This window comes from Coloeus monedula (genome assembly GCF_965178545.1).
Source record: "Coloeus monedula genome assembly, chromosome: 2".
Lineage (NCBI taxonomy): Eukaryota > Metazoa > Chordata > Aves > Passeriformes > Corvidae > Coloeus > Coloeus monedula.
The window spans coordinates 16,764,530-16,785,939 of NC_138782.1; the positions used below are offsets into that span (position 1 = coordinate 16,764,530).

General features: G+C 40.5%; 1 protein-coding gene across 10 annotated transcripts in view; it reads right to left on the reverse strand.

The window, feature by feature from the left end:
* Positions 1–19,898, reverse strand: part of CDC42BPA (CDC42 binding protein kinase alpha) — a gene marked incomplete at its 3' end in the record, with an annotated part of 184,112 nt that extends 164,214 nt beyond the window's left edge. For 9 of the 10 annotated variants that reach the window (XM_082303113.1, XM_082303112.1, XM_082303111.1 and 6 more), the window contains exons 1-2: positions 19,425–19,898; positions 18,471–18,695 (exon numbers count right to left, since the gene is read on the reverse strand). In XM_082303113.1, the coding sequence (XP_082159239.1) occupies positions 18,471–18,666 (196 nt within the window). In that variant the 5' untranslated portion in view covers positions 18,667–18,695; positions 19,425–19,898. Of the gene's footprint in view, positions 1–18,470; positions 18,913–19,424 lie in introns of all 10 variants that reach the window. The other variant, XM_082303106.1, reaches the window with a different exon arrangement.
* Between the last annotated feature and the right edge of the window lie 1,512 nt (positions 19,899–21,410).

Genomic DNA, 21,410 nt, shown 5'->3' on the forward strand with positions numbered 1-21,410 from the left:
AAAAGGGCTCAAAATGCCTACACCTCTGTCAAAAGGAAAGATTTTCCTATACCACATATGAATCACCATGACAGTGGTGCATCTTTAGATGTATGATGAACTGAAAAGCAGCTTGCTTTGTTTTTGTTCTGTAGCAATGAGATTTTAAAAGAGGAAAGAATAAAAAGCAAAACTTTGGATTTTGGAAAGACAATTGGTGTTACGCCGCTTCTTAATTTAATGTTTGGAAAACATGTTCCTACTACAAAGCCAACCACAGGACAAAGAAAACATAGTGCTCTTTTCCCAAAAATGGTGAAACAGAAGCAATACAGAATGTTCTTTATCTCAGAGCCTGGATGCTGTGGTCTAGCCACAAGTGACTGGAGCTGGAACTGAAACACTGGCTTCCTTCCCTACTGGCTGAGGTACATTTAAACACTGAAACATGGTGCAGCTGCAGCTTCCCTGCAATCACCCCTACCTCAAATGAACAAGAAAAAAAATGACTTTGAACTATGGCTTTAGAGTCACCTTTGGGTGTTCAAAGCTACAACAGCATCAGCCACAAACCCTAGATGAGGCAAACTGACAGGTGCACCATGCTAAAGCTGAACTGTGTTCCCCTAAAGGCTGAGAAAGTACATGCCAGAAAGCCTCTAATTCAGGCAGACAGGATCCCTCTCTGGATGCCTTTAAATACATTTGCACACTCTCACTGAATCTACAGGAATCCTGAACATGTGCTCTAAAGTGTTCTTACTTCTTTAACACACAGACGATCTTATTTTAAGCACAGCACGCCCCCTCCTTAGCTTTCTACAAACCATAGTGACACTGAGACTAAGCCAAATGCAACTTGTCACCACATCTTTTATATAGATTTTTCCCTTTCTACATCTACCAGTAGCTCCATCACACTTCATTTTAATTCAGAAAAATTCTACTCATCTCTTCCAAAACTGTATCAGCTATGTTCAGATCAACTACAGCTGCAGCAATAAATGAAGTAAATATACATGCCTTGTAATGTGCAATTAACAGAGTATTCTGCCAAAAACAGAACCAAAAGACAATTCACTGGAATGAAACTGGCACTGGACAAATGTGTCAAAGCAAAAGAAACCCAAACCAACAAGAACGGGCTAAGACATCAATGCTGAAGGAGATTAAAGTTTGGGCTGGTGACAAACTGGAGGGCACAGACAGACAAATGATGACAGTCTGCAACTCTGCCAATACTCAGATAAGATACATTCAGGTGGTTCCTGGAAACAGTCCATCTTATTTATTGGGCAACAAGACTTGTGACTTCTCACAAAAACTGTTAAATGTACTCTATGGCAAGATCCTAAATACACTGCCTTTCAAAATAACCCTTGAAGAGCAGTGATCTTCTGGCCTTTACGAGAACAGGAATTGGCACATGATAAATTAAGGGAAAAAGTAAGTCATCCAATATTAGCTGGTAATTTTAGAAATCCATATATGAACTTTATAGAGCACATAGCATCATATAGAGCTTTAGAGTTTAAAACAGAGCTCTAACTGATTTCAGTGACAGCTGAGAGTTCTCAGTATCTCTTCATATCAAACCACAGGAAGTCAACTAACTGATGCATGTGGTGATGAATGCACAATACTGGCTACATACAAAATATGTGGTTAATATCCAGCATTACATGAAAAAAAAAAAAATCCCTCTGTAGCAGCCAGCAAGAGAATAAAATTCTCCATAGCATCATTCAATTCCCTTGTAAAAAAACCCAAACATTTTCCTTTCCAGCAAACCACAAATTCATCCACTACGTAACTGCTTACTTTGACAGCTTAGTCCCCAACAAAATATGAGTGAATTTCCAGAACCCTACTGTCTTATGGGATATGCAAAACAGGTGACTGGGGGGAACAGGCAGGGAAAACATCACCATCACACAGCTACACATGAAGATAGGATGCACACATGCAGTTAATTCTATCCATTTGTGTTTATACCATTTTAAATATTTCTTTCAGCATTTCTATCATACATACATACCAGCAACAAAAGGTATTTTCAGAAATTTTTACTGTATTCTGAAGTCATTTAGTAATCACTTAAATAAAGTCAAAACTTTCACACAAAACCCACTGATGTGACATTCAGGATGCATCTGCACAAAAAATACCCTGAAATTGATCCAAACCCAAATTTGCACCCATCCTGTGCAGTGGATGCTCCCAGGCCTGACACCTGGCAGAGCCCCCGGGAGGAGAAATGAACATCTCTCCCACTCTTTGCTGCAGCATGCCTAAAACTCACCATGGATCTGCAGAGACTGGCTGCCTGCAGCTCCTTCTTCCTCACCTCAATTCTGATGCTTCATGACCTACTTAAGCGCCCCCAAGCAGAGAGAAGTATAGAAAGGAACCCCATTAACCTGAAAAGCAATGCCCAGAAAGACTCCCCATTGCAATCTGGAATGCATCACACCTTCCCATTTGAGATAAAAGTACAACATGGGCTATTTTGGCTAAAGCTATAAATGATACATCTCTTTTTTTTAGGACTAGGAGGAATTCTCTGAACTTTAAAGCAAACTCATAATTAGCTCCAGCATTACACAGCCAAATTACTTTATAGATACACAAAGAACATAACGTAAATTTCCTCATAACACCAACACTGCCCTTCTTTGCTCAGTTCTTACACCATTAGAATCTGGTACTGCATTTCTGGGAAAGAGATAAATAAAAATCTCCTGTCCACTCAAGAAGGTACATTTACACAATACATCATCTTCACTTCTTAAGTCAGTTTTGCTGCAGCTGCAGACATACTTCACCCAACAATCCGTTCACTCCCTGCGGGTGTGCAGAAGTCAAACTGTGGAGCTGCACTGTAAATCTTTATCACTGAAACAGCAGAAAAAATGCTCAACATCCAGTTAGTGTGGAAGGATTCAAAACCTCAGCTGATACAAAATAAAGAAGCAGTAACCTAGTCACTGCTTACACCTTGCATTTCCAAATGACAGGTAGGACTGGCTTCTGATCTTAACAGAGATGCCTGAGATTAAGACATCTGCTGGGCAGCAAGGACACTTTCACATATGACACAAACTCCTCAAATTCAGGAGAAACAGTATCCCAAGGCTAAAGAGCTCAAAGACAATCCTTGTACACTGTTTGACTCATACTGAATGTACAACGTACACTTGGAATAATTCTGAGAAATAGATAAGCAAGACTTGGTCCCACCTGTCCTATCATCAAGTTGAAACTACTCAAAAGCAAGGTACATACCTCAGGGGAGCAGAAGCATTAGGGTTCATGGTTAGTTCAGGACAAAATGCTAAGTTTTAAGGATGAGTCAGAACCCTCAGCAAACGTGGGAATGCAGTTCTGAACCACCATTTATTTGTTCTGCGCTTGTGCAGGAGCTGAGCAGAGGCCAGTGCCCCGAACACGACCAGAAGGTCAGTGCTCCGCAGCACCACTGCAATGGCAACACACCAACATCTCTTTTCATGGTAAAGTTTCCTTCCTGAGCTATCAGGCTTGAAAGAAAAAGGAAAGAAAAATAATTGCATAGACAAACACAAGAGAAGTCATTCTCCCAACACTGTAAGCAACATAAAACAAAAAAAAGCATTACTTCAAGTTTCAAATCCTAACTACTCTTCTCAGCTAATAAGCTCCAAAATTATGCACTGTATGCAGTGAATGAAAACACAAGAAAGAAACATGCCTCTTCTTTTCCAGTGCAATCATCTGCAGTAACATTTTTGAGGAATTAAACCAACCCACAGGAAAATTATTATCATGCTTGGTGAAGAAAAGCACCTTAAAACAAAGATGTTGACTGTGCTAACAAAGTCTTGGAGAATTTTGTGTGCGTCCGTTCAGTCACAGTTACCAGTTAAAGGCACAAGCAAGAGGGGGAAAGCACTCAGAGTGATGAGTAAAGGAATTACTCTCCATTTAATCCGCAGCTCACCTCCTACAGTACTGAGCTCACAAAATGGAAGTGACTTACTGTACTAACCTACATAAAAGAAAGCTTCCTCTGTTACATGGAATTCAGAAGAGAAGGGGGAAGAGACTCAAGAAGCTCCAGGAGAGGGTTAAATTCTTCTGTGCAGTTTGGGATTTAACTCAAGAAATCACCAAGTAACTTGCTCTATATTCTTCCTTAATATAGTTCAGAGAAACAGAGACATCAGAAGAATCATATCAAGAATAAAAACATTCAGCAGGAGGTGGGCTAACTACGTTATTTACAAGCAGGAAAACCACAAATGAGCTATTGCAGCTTTCCAGAACAAATACTGATGTAGGATCTGGTTCTGCACTAGCTTGCACTTCATTCAGATGTCACTGTTCCTTACAAATAAACAAAACAAAAAAAAAATTTAAAACCCACTTCTAAAATTCTATTATCAGCAAAGGATCTCTTTTGGAAGTGTCTTTGATTTTACACAGGTGTGAATGACTGCCCATTATTTCAGATGTCATGTGGTCAGGCTGAAGTCTAGTATTTTGTTAATAATTTCTTTCAAGACAGCTCCCTTTAAACAATCAAAGAATTCATTAAAAGTTACTCTTTTCTATCCATGCACTAATGAAGACAAGACTGGACTAAAACCCCAAATTCCACTCCCCACAGACCAGTAAGAAAACGAACCCATTTTAGTAAGCCTACCATGTCAGAGCACCAATTCACTGGTGACCTTCCACATCTGACCGTAAAAGAAAGGAGGCAAGTTTCTAAAGTCCTGCTGTACCACGTCAAGAATGAGAACCCTAAATCACTGTCATTTTATGAATATTAAATGTGCAACAGTAGAGCAGAAGAATAGTTATTCCTTCCCCAGAGCAGAGGAATAGTTATTCCTTCCCCTCATCCAAAAGTATGCACAAGAGCTGGCTATGGCAGAAGGCCACAGAAGGCAAACTCCAACCCTTGCCATACTTTCTCTAAGGATTCTGAGGGACTCAATGCCAGCTCCAATTCCTCTATTCCTGGTATAGCATAAATAACTACCTTGGGACACTTTGAGAACTTTTGCCATTTGAACCTGGCAGAGCAAAAAGACAAATTACAGCAATACGTACAAAATGTTTCTGCACAAATGAAACACAAAGTAAATGCAAATTGTAATGAGGCAGCCAAATCACTCAGAAATATTCTTATTCAACAAACTGCCCAATAAATAACTTCTGGTGCAAAGCATTATATACTACACAAACTACACTGTGCCTCAGAAATAGCTGCTATCTGCAAAGTAATAGCTCATGAATAGTTCTTGAATTTTTCTTTTGCAGTACCATATAAAAAGGACAAATTCCACATTTCTCCTCTGGTATGTCATGACTAAGTCTCTGTAAAAACAGACTGACCACTAACCAACCTCCAGGCACCCTACAGAATGTGCTCAGAAGTTCTTAAGCAGTAAACACCAAAACAAAGTTAACGAAAAATGCAGAGTATCCATTCTTGATGGAAAGTTGACTTTTACTTAGCACGGCTGCTTTCAAATCAATTCCTCACAGGGCAGTTCAGAGTGCCAGTGGAAACAGGCAGGAAGCAGATACTCAGAAGGACCAGGCAGAAAAAAAAGGAGGGGTAGGAAGGGGGAATTTCCTGATCCACAGAAGTGACAGTATTATGAAACTGCCTACCTATACAATCTTTTTCTTAACTGATGATCAAGTACAAGGTTTTAGGAGAACCTGCCTCAACCTTCAGTTAAAACTTTTTGAGCAATACCTTTACAGATACAGCCCTCCAGGAGGTAACTTCCAGCATTAGTTGGAGATTATAATCAGAGTTTCTGGTTATCTCTGTTGACACCATATTTGACTTCCTGAAAGCATAAGAAATTTCGTGGGAAAGTTTCTAGTGTAGCAATGATCTGAGTTTTGCAGCCTGACAGTTAACTTGCTCCAACACCACAACCATCAGTATTCCTCAAAGTCCACACAAGCTACACCCTAACATGCAGCAGGGCACAGTGCAGACCTGTTCCATAAACAGGAAGTATGAGACAAGATTTAAATGTATGCATTTCAATTTATGTAAGACATTAAGACGCTCCAGGACAACGTTTCTGAAATGCCAGTGGCATGCATACCACAGGGCTGCAGGAAAGATTTTGAAAAGGTGAGGTACAAACAAACCACCGTATGAGTTAAAAGACTAATTTTTATGAAGGTCCAAGTTCAACACACATAAACAGTTGCTCAAAACACAATTCTGGCAAGCATCCACCTGACCACTGCAGAAAAGAGCACTTCCCTTCTGAGAAATAAAACAATTGCCACTGCTTCAAGTTGTACAATGCTAAAGGTACAGGAGAGGGAGCAAAGAGGACATCACAGCAACAAGATCACAGAAGTAAGACTAAAAAGGGTTCCCTAACAGTATGCTGGAAATTTAAGCAAATAAATAAAGCCCTTAAACACACAGAAGTTACAAGCCACCCACACCTTCAGGAATTTCCACAACAAACATTTCAAAAAACTTTGAAGAAAAAAAAATTAAATTGGAAGGAACACAAACATAAACCTGGATCCTAGAAACTGCTTTTCCACTGAATTTTCAAATTGCCTTCACAGATCACAGCAGTGCCTCCATTTCTTCGCAGAGACATTTAAAATGCTAATAATCACATACTTTCCTCAGACAGGTTTTCAAGGTAATATATGCAAGCACCCAATATTACTGTAAATTACTTTCTCACCAGGAAAGTAACTGGAAGAAAAAAAAGTATATTTACAACCTTCCCAACCTAGAAATAAATATATTTTTTAAAAGTATACTATAAAAATGTGAAGCAAAATAAAGAAAATATTCTCTCTTGACATCTAGAAAAAGCTACAGTTATTGAAGTCTAGTTTTAAATACTTAACGAGTTAATGCCCTCAAATGGTTTGGCTTTCTTTAGAAGTTCAGCAGCAAATATGAACTGCTTTAATATAATGAGGATATAAGTGAATTAACATCATGCTTATCTCCACTAACTGAGAGCAGAATTAGGCTTAGAAATGCCTTCTTCTTCTTCCTGCCAGACAGACATGATAATTTTGGCTCATAGCTATTAAAGTCAGTGCCTACCACGTGATCAATCCATCCCCATTCAGATGTCTAAACTTTCTGAAATCTTGACATACCACCTGGGAAATGGTCTTTCAGTGGAGAGGCTGTTTTCCTCTCAAAGAGAAAAAAGCAGCAGGGAAAATAGCACCTAGGCCTTTAAGTATTAAGTATGCCTGGCATAGAAAAATATGGTATGAGACATTCACTAAGGCAAAGAGAAAAAAGAATTTGGGCTTATTTGTCAAGGCTTATGTTGAAATTGTGAGTCTGAAAATGTCACCAAGCAGCACACTTACAGACTTCAAATATTTCTGTCTGATGGGAATACTCTGAGAAGGGACACCAGGTAGTAGCAATGCAGCTCTTCCACACTGTGTTCTACAAACACACACACATACAAAAGACCCCACATAATAACGTGTGATAAGTTATTATGCTAAATTCAAATGTGCAGTTTGACCCTGCTTCTCTTGAAGGTAATGAAAATTCTGCCACAAGCTTTTAGGGGGATGGTGGTGGGGGTGTTATTGAAAACAATGATTGGCATACCAAGAAGAAATCCTTGTAGCTTTGCCAAAATTTCTTCATTCACCATCTTCCATCTCCTGCAAATTTCCTCTGATGCTTCCCATAGGAAATGGTTTTGTACCCCTTATGCAGGAACCATGCTAAGAATGACCTTTGCACCCCGTCGCTGTAAGAGCACACGATTTCACATGCCAGAGACAGGGAATACAGAAGGAGCTGGAGAAGGTGTGTCTGAGAGAAACTGAAAATCTAAAGTAAAAGCAGTAACAAATGGTAGCCTAATGTTAGCAAAAGTGCCATGCAAATCTAGCAGTCACAAAGTTTTCTTCACTGCTTTAAGAATCAGCAGGATAACATCAAAGCTACTAAAGAAAATACTTTCCCCAAACACACGAATTAATTTGATCCAAACACACGAATTAATTTGATCCAGCCGGATCTGACAGTGACATACTAGAGAAAACTGCTTCCTGAAACTGGAAAAGAAAAAAAAAAAAAAAAAAAAGGAAATCCCCAAAAGATGGAACCCCTCTCTGAAGTGAAAGACACAAGACAAGAAACTTTCTTTTAGAGACAGAATTACATATGTTTAATGCCTAGGTTTTAAAGTGTAAAATTTCATTTTTCTGATCATGACCTGTCACCAGTAAGAATTATCAATAAACATTCTACTTCCTAATTAAGGTAGATGGAGAACAAAAAAATCACAAGGTCACATGGAATAAAATTATGCAAGTTTTGAATAATCATATGACACTTTGATGTCAACAAAAGGTCTTAGTGCCACAAATTCAGCCTGGTTAAGAGCTGAATGCATTGAGGCTTTAGAACTAATCAATGGGCAGCAACATACCATGTAGATTTTGGACTGTTTAAGAACCTTTTGTAGTTATAACTATGATCATACACATGGTTAAATACATTTACTGACAACACTAACTACATGACCAAGATAAAGCCAAAACTCCTTCGACTGGTTTGTTTCCTTATCAAGAAAACTTAATGGTGAAATTAAAGCAAATTTTTAAGTACTATATCAAGACTTTATTGGGAGAGTTCCCTCCGATTGGTAGTGCCAAGGATCACAATGTGAATGCAGTATTGTCAGTAAATAATACAAATTCCATTACATGATCTTAGCTTTGGAGAATAAGAATGTAAAAAATTCAGGAACAGTGTAGCTAGACAGCAAATCAACTCCTTGCCCCTGCTGCAGACTTTTTTCTCCCCCCAAAAGTTTAAGCACTAGGCTACTGCTGCTAAGATCAGATGACATCTCTGCTAAATCAGCCAGGAAGAGACTTTTCAAGCCTTACCATGAGTTCCTGCAGCATATACTCAACAGTGTATCTGCACAGATACTCACTGAAGTACCTAAGAAGCTACACCATCAAAAGCAACTGGTTCCCAGATCATTTTCTCTGAAGTCAAAGTGTTACTCAAAGATAAAGTTAACCAAGAAATACCAAGTTAATGAAATAATACACACCAGCCATGGTAATACACATTGCATACCATTTTCTCTTTGTTACCTTAACTCTAAATAAAGTTTGCATTTTCAGAGTATGAATTATCATCAATGGAGATAGTCATTCCTTATTTTCAGAAAAACCAGTAACATACAAGAGCACAGAGAGTATATTTTTTAGCCAGCCTACTTAGATCCAGAAAAACCCATTTGACTGATTTAATTTCAAGAGTAAAATTATGACTTTTATAAAGATGCAGAAATTTAGAAGTACATCTTTTGTTACCCAAAAGTGGCTGCTAGATTGGAAGGTGAAAATAGTCAGTCTTGGAGGTGGAATGACACAACAGCAAAATGATAATGGTTTTCTCTGCAAATTTTTGTTTGCATAGGAAGCAGCTACTATAATTTCCTCTAACATATCAGTTTAAAGAGAAAACAAGTCTCTTTTGTGTCAGTCCCTATCAAAATTATAAAAGGGTATTTTTAAATAAGCACAAAATAGTACATCATGTGTTTTCCAAAAGTTGGGGGAAATAAAACAGAACTATTCCAAGTGTGTTAACATAAGACTCCTTGTCTTTCAGTTACAAAGTATACAAGGAAAACTGTGTAAAGGCACTGAGTGATACTATGGCAAATAGCACAGAACACACAAATACACCAACACTTTCTTTTTGCAAGGAATTCCCATCACCAAAATCAGACAGTTATTTTGAAGATCCCTCTTCATGATTAAAAACTTTCTCATGGCAAAAAGAAAAGCTTTGGAAACTGTTGTGGAAAAAAAAATAAGGCTCACTGAATTTCTACACCAAATATCCATCAGGAGAAGCTGGTAGCCTCAAAATTTGTTTCCAAATTGTAGCTCTCTTGTCGGCTAAAGGGATCTGAGAGGCAACCAGCCTGGAGCACAGGAGCTGCAGTAGGTGAAGACACAAAAGTCTGGGCTGTCACAGTCCTAGCCCCTTTCTCTTATACAAACACCACTACAACATCTTCACAGAACCATAGTGACACATTTCAACGTGCTTTTGCAGGGATGGTTTTCAACTGGATTGTGTCCCTCTGCCCACACAAGCACCAGCAGAACAAAGATCATTGGATTCAGGATCAGCCTTAGGACACCGTCAAGTCACTCCCCACCCAAGATAAAACCAGTGAGCTGCAATCAAAATACTGACTTCTATTTCCTCCTCCTGCTCTTGTTACTATGTGTCCTGCCAAACATTCAGACAACACAGTGCTTTATTTACAAAAGGCAGCGTGGTAAAGGTGAAAGAACTTTAATGAGCAAGAACAGGAAATACCTTGGGACTGTGGTGTCCCCACAGCACGAATGACATTTTCTTAAACCACTGTGCAGAGTAATTGCCACCCTTCCTATCACTTTTTTAGTTTAGTTTCAGGTATTAAAATGATAAGGTTATACTCTCACTTAAGTCTCATCTTACTTAGACTACAGGAGCAAAACAGATCCCAACTTCTTACTCATAGCCAGAACAAACAGCCCAAGGCACCAGTTCTACAAAAGTGAACAAGGCAAAATGATTAGTGACAGTAAATCAATTGATCTAATAAGAAATGTACGGGGTGTTTACAGGAAATACTCTATGGATGCACCGGTGGGTAAGGCCTGTGTGTATTTTTCACACAGGTGACAACTTTTTGCTACTGTTCTCCACGCACTATAATAATCTCTATATTATGAATCTGGCCAACAAATCACGAAAGCTTGGGAATGACTAGGGAAAAACAAAGGAAAAAAACAATCCAAATCCAGAAACCAAGATTCTCACCATGAGAAGATCAGACTGACACATGGATATCCACACCATATTAGAAACACAAACTGAGATTTAGATGGGATGAAAAGCAACAGAATGGAAGCAAGGAAGAAACGCACGAGGCCTCAGTTGAGCAAGTAAGCTGCTTTGGAATAACACTGTCTGTGGAAAACCACAGAGGAAGGAAAGGAGGAAGGACTCAGAAATGGAGGCCCTCCACCACATCCTCCTCCAAGCCTCGATCTCTGAGACTGAAAGGAAACTGAACAAAAGACCAACAAAGGATTGCTGCTCTAATCCCACAACATTTGAAGGAAATGTAATTACTGTTATTAACATCTACGAATGCTTTTTCCTCTCCCACTTGGAATGGCACACTAAACTCACCTTTTATTTCTACAGAAATATTACTGTACATTTCCACTAAATTGATGAACAAAATAAATTTTTTCCCTCAAAATGGCCCACAGAAATACTGCAGTTTATAATATCTACAAGGTCCCCATGAAAAGCTTTTCAAAAAGCTGCAAAGAGAAGGTGCACTAAAAAGCTGATCCCTAAGAATAAAATAAATCTGCAATATTGTGTAACAAAACTAATTTAAATCAAACTGGAAGCCTGGATATGGATAAGGAAGAATTATGAAACACAATGTCATAGGAGTCTGGATACACCTCATGTGGATTTTATCCATGGTGACTGCTAGTACACCTAATTAGGCTGTATTACTAGAAATAAAGCAAACTGACCTGCCTGAATAGAAGATTTTTGCAGTTATTATTAAGCCTAATGTCATGTTTAAACTATTTGAAATAAAAATCTTGTCGTTAACAAAAGATTGCACATGACTGACCTAAATCACTTGCATTTTTTAAAGATTTTGGTCCACATTAGTGGCATTCCCAAGCTTAATGAGGATTTTAGAAAAATAACGTGTTGAGGTAAGTTAGACCAGAGTAGAACAAAATATTCCAGTTGTTCAGCCAGAAAAAGAAAATCAAATTAAACAAGTACAAATGCTTATGGGAAGGAATGCTTGCTTTGCCAAAAGATAAAACTTAGTCTAGAAACTGGCCTTTTCTTTAAATTCTGCCTCAGCTATCCACTGTATCTTTTTTAGTCAGGTTTTAGAGCTTGGCAGCAGGATCTAATTGCTTCTTGAAGTTTTCTGCACAAATGGAGACTGTAAATTTTTTACATGATAAAAGCAATTAGGGATGCTAAGAATAGTTAATATTTTTCAAAGACACATCCAGGATAATTTATTACAGTTCACTTTCAGAAAATAATATGGGCACAATGATTTCCAGGATAGTAGCCTGCATCACTTTCTATCTAGAAATCCTATATTTGCAATTTATTCACAAGAAAATTTCAAACAACACTGGTCTCTCCAGCCACAGATATGACTCAGTAGTGAAATTACTGTTATTTGCTGCTGCTATTCAGGATTCAAACACTGATCAATGGGTGCGAGGTAGAGCTTCAGAAAGAAAGGTAGCTTCTACCCATCTTTGTAAAAAAAGAAAAAATATATATGTTAAACAAAGAATTGAACTATATTGGGCCAAATAAGCTTGTTGCTTTTAAAGCACAGTATCCATACTATAGTCAACTGTGATATAATAATATGCTGCAGGTTATAAAAAAATATGTCATTTAATCCAGGACAGAAGGGTCAAGAGACAAGGAAGGAGCTTAGTCAGGTACACACACCCACAGCCTCATATCCTACACAGAGGTTAAAAATTCAAACACACCTTCAGCAGCACATTTTACAGTTATGATCATACCATAAAAAAAACCTACTGGATTAACCCTTAAACATGAAATGTCCTAGTAACAGGGAATTTATTGTGTTGTCATGAGGTTTATAATGCCCACTGAGCAGACTAACTCATATAATTGTATTTCTCCATTTGTCCCCATTAGACCAAAGCATGCGAGGAATTTCTGTACAGAATAAAGGCATTTCTAAAATTCCTGGAAACTAAGTATTAGTTAGCTTTCTATCCAAGCAAGCTGTACTCCTTTGCAACAAACAGGACGTTACTGACAGAAGTCAGTCAACCTGAAGACACATACCCCAAATATGCCCCAAAACAGGCACCCTTGGAGTACTTCCAAACTTTCCTTGCCCAACAGAACAAAAACAGCCAAAAAAGAACACCCTTTAAATTTATTTTTACTTAAAAATGAAGGTTTTATTTAAAAAAACACTTAGTATAATGAAAATGTGTAAAGAAACAAACATGTTACATTGGATTAATGCCTCACTTTACTGGAAACTAATACAAAACAAGTAGAATTAACTGGATGGTCTCACCGCTCCTCTGATCACATCAGAACTGTTGATAAACTTACAGTAATTATTTTACTGTGTTCAAGAAAAGAATCAAAACCAAAATAAATGTGGAAAAAAATCACAACTTAAACAGTATAGACCTTAAACACAGAGCTACCTAACACTAAAGCCTGCATGGGTAACCATTCTTCTATGTATTTTCCCACAAATACTGTTTCCTTCTTTTTCAAGTAATTTGATGTAGAACTGCATCTCTATAGATGTTTACACAATATTCTGAAACATGGACATTTGAAGGTCGTTTCTACTTGTGAGCACTGAAGAACCTCCTTCTTTCACCCAAATCAATAAAAAACATTTAATTGTTGCTGCAGCTGTGTAACAGAAACAACAGATTACATAAAATATGCAGCAAAGTGTTATTGTAATCAATGTCAGAAATTTATGTGTCAAAAATGCCACAACGTCTTCTACACTGACGGAGCACCATCATTTCATATGGCTCAGCTGCAAGCAATGAAAAAACTCACATTTAAAATATGCTTAAGCACCTTAAGTGGCCCTGACAAGCAAGATGCTCATTCCTTCCCAGAAAGAACTGAATAACTGGTTTTGTTTATGTCAGACCAAGAGGTATTCCTATTTTTCTGATTAGGTTACAAAGAAGTTGGTATCTTTCAAAATGTAATTAGGAAAAAAAGAGGTATTTCTAATGGGTTAGATAGTACTAAGGTTAGAAAGTACTGAGCACCAAAGTATATTTTACAAAAAACCAAAACAACAAAACTTTAAGAAGTTGAGTGCTAAGTCTTCTACTGTCTGCTAGGAATAGGACCTAAATGAATGCTTGTTTTTTAACAGTCTGTTTTAAAAACAAAATATAAGCAACTCATAGCTGAAAATGACTGCGATTTTGTTCAGGACCTATATAGGGATGAAGAACAAAGAAGAGGTGTAGAAGTCTAGAGACATTCTTTCATTACTAAAATTTAAAAACAAACCGAGCTCAAAAAGAGGCTTACCATTTTTTCTTAAGAAAAACTATGAGAGAGATCGCCTCTCCACAACCCTGTCTTGAAAAATTGGTTGTATGGTGATAGAACCATTTTCAATATCCAGAACAGGTGCTGCACAACTGAATAAAAGAAGTATGAGACCAATGATGACAGTCTAGTGTATGACCATATTAGCACTGCATAAACACCACACATTTCAGTTCTACTAAAGATGAAATGAGAACAATTTAATACATCTTCCAAAGCTTTCTTTGGTAGGAAAAAACCAAAAACCAACAAAAAACCAAACCAAACAAAACCAACAATAAACTAAACAAAACCAACCAAACAAAAATCTTACTAAAGGACAGTTTACATTTTTCCAACAAGAGCACATATTTAATCAAATCACTGACCTCACCATGGTATTCGTGGTGCCTTCCATCTTCCCTCACTTTCATCTCCACACATTTTGAGGTTTTTTCTACTATTCTTTCAGTATATCCTAAATAACATTGTTCTAGTTTCTTTTCAAAAGGAATTCAAACTGGAGCCATTAAAAGGAAGTTTTCCCAGAACCAAAACATCTCCAAAAGCTTCTTTTTATCACTGTATTTCTCTTTCAAGTTCACCTTATCAGTCTTCATTACCTCCCTCACACTCTTGTGTCAGCGTGGCAACTCACACACAAGTAGAAAAGAAAAAGCAAAGTGCTTGGAATTCTCAACAGCTTTTTCTGGTAAGCTCCAGTTGCTATAATTAGACAAGCCCTTTTCCAAATCACAAATACAACTATCAATAGAGATAAAAATGAAAACTTGCATCAAATACACAGAACAAGCCAAATCTAAATGTTCCAGTTTCTTCCTGTTATCTCAAAATGTGCCCTGATTTAACCCTCAGAACACAAATACAATGGCTGTTTTCATGGCTGTCTTAGCATATAAGATACCTATGTAATATAAACAACAAAATCAAATCATCTTATTAACAAGTCACAAAATTAATACTGCATAAAAAGAAGAAATGAAATTATGTTTTCACTTAAAGCCAAAGATAGGATTTTAGAAGCAAAGCAGATTCTGAACCATAAAATAATTAACCTGACACTTCTAACCAGTCTAATGTCATTTCAAGCACCAAAAAAACCTGAAATCCTACAAAAATTTAAAACTCAACTACACATTGTAGAGACCTTACTTTCTCCACTTGCTGAGTTAAACTTGCAGTATCAAACCAAAACATGAACAATTAGTTCAGATCTCAGTTCTTTTACCCTTACTCATTTTTTAAATAAGTTACAGTTCTAGATTACAAGTTCATAAGTAGTCCTAAAAGATCTAAGTACTAGAACATGAATCTTCTTAGTTCTCCTAAATATAGCAGCAGTCACATGGCTGTCATTAAGACATTAGCTTTTCCATGGTAGAATACCTCCTAAACCTTTCCCCCAAAAAATCAGACTGTGGTTCAGTCTTACATGAAATACAGCAGGTAACAGCTCAGACCCAAAACATATAAAAATACACATCCACAAATGCAACCCAAGCTCAAACCCTCCACAAAACCAAACAGTAACACCTCAAAACTACATAGCTGAAAAGCAAGAAAAAATTATTTGCTGCTCAACAGGAGTCTGTGATCACTCAACAGCTGTTTATTAGCCTTTTCTTAAAAATAACATACTATATAAATAAACCTTATTTACATCTAGAAAGAATAATTTATTTTTTTAAAAAGGCAGTTTAAGATTAAGATGACAATCAGTTCACAGGAGTAAATATGCATTTTGCATTTTGTAAACACATAAACATACCAGTTCATACCATTCCCTGACCAGTTCCAATACATTCAGATTGCACTCTCCACAGTAATTGAGCAAGTCTGTGGATGTTTGGCAGAAACCCACAAAATGCCAGCATCCAACTGACATCCACCAGTAGATATACCAGGCCCCAAGTTTTATTTCACTGATGGGAAAAATAAATTAATACACACTATTTTATATGGTACATTCAAAACCAAGAGTGCTTCACATGCAGCAGCTTTCAGAACTCCCTGGTGTAAAATTTGTGCTATTTTTCCTGCTGTTCAAATAGAGGAGCTGAAAAAAACTGAGCTGAAAGCACTTCAACTCTGAGTCCTTCAGAGAGGTGGGGGCAGAGTCCATGATCTTTGGCTGCCAGCCTTCCACTTCTGCCACTACTCAGCACATCTCTGACTTTAAAACCACATACAACCTCTTTCTAATCAACCACTTGCATTGTTTCCCCTTCTGGGGACAGAGATATGAGAGGTCACGATTATATCAGAGCACAGGGTACCCTCAGTAACTTCACCAGAGCACTGGAGGACACCCGACATCTCTAAGAGCCTGATTTTGCCAACCCCCTGATCCCAACAGGAATGCCAGAGACCGCCAGTTTCACTAGAAGGGCTGGCCTTCAGAGCAGGCACTCCTGGGAGTGTTTGCAGGATAAAGACATTCACATCATTCACACAGACACTTCCACCAGCAAGTATTAGCAACCACTGGCTCTTCCATGTCACAAACCCTCCTGAAAAAGCTCCCAGGGCAGAAGCCTGGACAGAAGAACTGGGAGCAGACAGAGGACCATAGCAACTCAGCCCTGGAAATGGGAGCAACTGGTCTTCTCTGAAGCTTAAGAGTCCTGCTAAGGCACAGTTGGAGCATGAGAGTGGAAAAATAGCAGGAAAAATAGGCCAGGAAGAAACCTTATTCCAGTCCAGCCTTTCCAAAACAGTGTATTTTTCCATCAGCAGACAGGAAAGCTTATTACAGGAATCTTCAGGTACTGTCAGAGCCTGGCAATGATGCATTTACCCATCAAACAACCACCACTGAAAGCACCAGCATCCAATACAACGGGTCCTAAACACACCGTTGCTCTGATCACCTAGATATGGTTAACTTGGTTACTATTATTATCATTATTTACAAGGTATCAGCTGGCTAGATCCACTACAGACTACACTAAGTTCCTGCATAGAAAATACCCTTGGGGCCATCATATTTTCCCAATCTTTCACAGCTTCTGTATGCCAGTGACCGTTTTAGAGGGAAGATTCTTCAGAAGTACTTTTAATTACTATTTCCTCCTTAGCTAGAATGCATTAATTATAGCCTGTTCCTCCAGATAATAAGAAAATAAAAACCAGTGCAATATGAATACTACAAGAAACTTAATTACTGAGTCAGATGTCCTTTAGATGTCAGTATGACTACAGAGAGGAGCAGGAAAATAAAACACACACATATCAGCTTCAAGTTGTTAGATCAGTTATCAAAACAATGTCTTTCCTCAGCAACTTCATTTTGAAGAGCTCAACCACCTAATTAATCAAACGCCTGTTACGTGTTTCAAAAATATGCTTTTTTTAATAAAGGAGGACAGCTGATGTATTTATTACAAAGCAAATGTGGTAAATGGCTCTGTCTGCAAATAGAGAAGTGCAGCATGACTTTGAAGTTTGAAGGTCAGATACAGTAACCATTCCCATCAAGGCTCTTATGTCAGACTGCATCTTCTGGTTTACATCTGAGTTTAGGACGAGGAAGAAAGAGAATTAAAAAGAAAAAAATAGAGTCAACCAGTTCTGTGACAACTTAAGAAGAACTGGCACACTATCATTCACTTGCTCTCCTTGAAAAATTTACTAAGACCCTATCTCCCACAAAATGAATAAAGAAAATGAAAAGTGTGCCAGGGGCACACAGGGTTTCATTTGGCTTTTCAACTTTTGATTTTCCTGGTGAAAAAAACAATCTACTTAAATCAGCAACGATTTTATGTTAAAGAAGAGAATGTCATCTTCTCCATCTCCACAGATGTTTCAAATCCTTATCATTTCAGAGAGCTGAAGGATTTTCTTGTTCATCAACATGTTTCATTTTAAAGCAGTATAGATTCAACTGCAGAAGCATATCAGAGGATTGATGTTCTTCCAGGCATCAGAGAATTTATCCCATACCATTCCATATTCCCAGCAACTTCAGGATACAAAACTCAACAGCTGGGCCTGAAGGCAAACAAATATGCTTCAAGTACAAGAGTCTGATCCATGTCAAAAAAGAAAAATAAAAAATATAAAGTATGTTTTACATGCATACCTCAAAGGCAAAAAAACCAATACAGATTTCTTTTTAGCACCACCACCACGTTTAAATACAGTAAAACTGATAACACTTCCTAGTAAAAACATTGAGTTATAAACAATCCCCTCTCACACATAAATAAGAGAGACATTATACAAAGCAGACAGGAACATGGACGGATGCACACAAAATAAACACATTCAAACTTACCCCACTCCAGATACTCAAGGATGTTCTTCTCTCTTCTCAGAGGGGAATTATTACATTCATCATAAAGGCAGATGAGTATATCCAGCAAGGTTTCCACACTGAAGCATTGCCCATTAGTCTGCGTTGGCCCATCCAAAATAAACTGCTCCAACTGCTTCAAACGCACTTCTCCAGACATGGTTGTTTCAGTTTGCATTGGGGTTTCTTTTTTAATGATTATTATTACTTTGTCAGAAAAACAACAACAAAAAAAACTTTTGAGGGTTTTGTCGTTTAAAAAGAAGTCAACAGTATTTTTAACAAGTCTCAAACTGCGGCGGTCCTTAATTGCCAGCCCACCTCGGTGTTCCCAGTTTGGAACTAAACCCTTGGAGTTTCAGACACACACATACAGTGTGGATATCTGTGTATGCATGACTTTTAAGAGAAGAAAACAGTCATCCTAAAAAAAAAATTAATAGGCTGAGTAAGAAGTGGGGAAAAAAAAATATATATGGGCATTCCTGATGCTTTAAGAATAATAATTGCACTCAAATTCAACCGAGACTGCCTGACACCGATTTCACCGTGCGTGCACAGGCACACGCACTTATATATTTAAGAAGGTCTTCTCCTTCATTCCCAATGCAGATCATGCAGCGCGATCCTGCGAGGAGCCCCGCCGCAGCACCACGGGCTAACAGCCCCTCCGGTTCCGCTTCCCAGGACGGATGGGAAGGGAAAAACAGATGTATTTACGTATTTATATAAGCGAAAGGCAGCAGAAATGAGGGCGCACACCGGCGGGGAGGGAGGGAGGGATGAGGGGCCGCGCAGCCCCGCCGCCCCCCGCCGCCTCCCCCGGCCCCGGCAGCGCCTCCGCGGCCACTACGGGGTGGGGCGCAGCCCCCCCTCTTCAGGGCGCAGCCACGTCCTGCCCTGGGCAGCCTTTCCCTTCCTCCTCCTCCTCCTTACCGAGTCTCCTTTTAAGGCTTTTCAGTGATTCAAAAAAACTAAAGTCTTCATCGTCGCCCCCTTCTCCTCCGCTGCGCCAAGGGGCGGCGGGCGGGACGCGCGCCCCGACACACCGGCGAAAGCGCTCCGAGCCCTGTCAAATCCTTCCCATGGCTGCGGCGGCGGCTGCTGCTGCTGCGGAGACGGCGCCCTTCTCCTCCTCCTCCCGGTGCGCGTCCTGGGGCGGAGGGAAAGCGCCGGCGTCCCCGCTCCGGCCGCACGCTGCGGGCCGGGAGGCCCCGACGGCGGCGACGGCGGCGGTGCTAGCTTCACTCCCGGCGGCGCGATGGTGTCCCGGCTTCGCCCCCCCGGGCAAAGGGCATCCTCGGGCGGTGCGTGTGCGGGGTGTGTGTGTGTGTGTGTGCGTGCGCGGGGCGGCGGGGAGGGGTAGCGGCGGCGCCCTCCCTCCCCGGCTCGCTCCCTCCCTCTCTCCGCTTCCGCGCCCTCCTCTCCCCCGCCGCTCCCTCCCTCCTTCCTTCCCTCCCTCCCTCCTTCCCTCCCGCGGTCACACGCGGCAGCTGCCGCCGCCGAGCGCGCAGCAGCCCAACATGGCGGCCGCGGCGGGGGGGAGCCGCCGCCGAGCGCCGCCGCAGCGCGGGGAGCCGAGCCCGGGGCCGCCGCTACTGATGGGATTGAGGGGAGGAGGGGATGCTGCAGCAGGGAATGCAGGGATACGGGCGGACCCAGGGATACGGGAGGGAGAGAGGGCGGGAGCGGGGAGGCCGCAGCGCGGCTGTCCGCAGGCTGCGGCCGCCCGGGCTGGGCTATCCCGGGCGGACCCGCCCGTCCGCCCGGGGATCCCTCCGGGCTTTGCCCCGAGCCGAGGGGAGCAGCCGCTGCCGGTGCCCGGCCCGGTTCCGCTCAGCCGCCTCCCCAGCAATAAGGCCTTTGAATAAAAATCCCAGCCTGGTTAGGAGGGCGGACGGGGGGAGCGGCGCCTGTCTGTCGTTCCGAGGGGATCTGCCGAGCTCCAGGTGCGAGCACGGACTCCGGCTGTCTCACACTTCGGGGGCTTAAAAACGTGACAGAAAATGCGTCAGCTCGTGGCGGTTCTCTCCTCACTGGCAAAGTGCCTCTCCTCATCGAGGAGCCCACCGTGCCACCACATCACACGCCGGGGAAACAAGCTCCTTTCGCGGGCGTTTCAAACCCATATCATTTAAGAGAGCTGAAGGATACTCCTGTTGATGAATGTGTTTTGTTTTAAGGCGGTATAGACTCAACTGCAGAAGCACATGAGAGGATTTTGCATTGATCTCTTTGCAGGACCACCTGTGCGGTGGAAAATGGCAGCTGCCCACCAGCACATGGTAGCAGCTCTCCTGGCCAAAGGTGTCAGGGATGCGCTGTGGTGCTCAGGGGATGGAATGTCATCTCTAAGTCAACGGGTAACTTCAGCTCGTCCTTCCTCAGAAATCAGATGGAAGGGGAGGAAGGCCATACAGCCCCCAAAGGTCACCAGCTGTAGGTGAAGTTCAGCATTCTCCTGAAGCCTACCAAGTCCTGCATCTTCTGGAGCTCAAGGGAAGGAAGCAGCTCAGGCATCTGCTTCCTCAGTTCAATAACCAACAGATGACCTTCAACTGGGTTTTGCTGTAACAAGCATGTATATAACACTTTTTTTTTTTTTACACTGGCCTTTTTACCAGCTGATCTAAAGCATCAACAGTCTTACATACCCATTAATTATTATCACATTCACAATGTGATTAAAGTCCCATATGTTTGCTCAGAATCACTCGGCTGTATATAAAGTCACTGGTGCGAAGCTAGAGAGGAACAGTGACTCCCACCCTGTGCATGCAGAATGGCAGAGCAGACTCTTGGCAAAAGAAGGAAAGTGCAGAGAATTTAATTCTAAAAGCTTTTTACTCAAAAGCCCTCCAAGAAATGCTAGAAACCACTACAACTGTAAGTGAGCTTGTGATAGGTAGAGGATAGGATTAA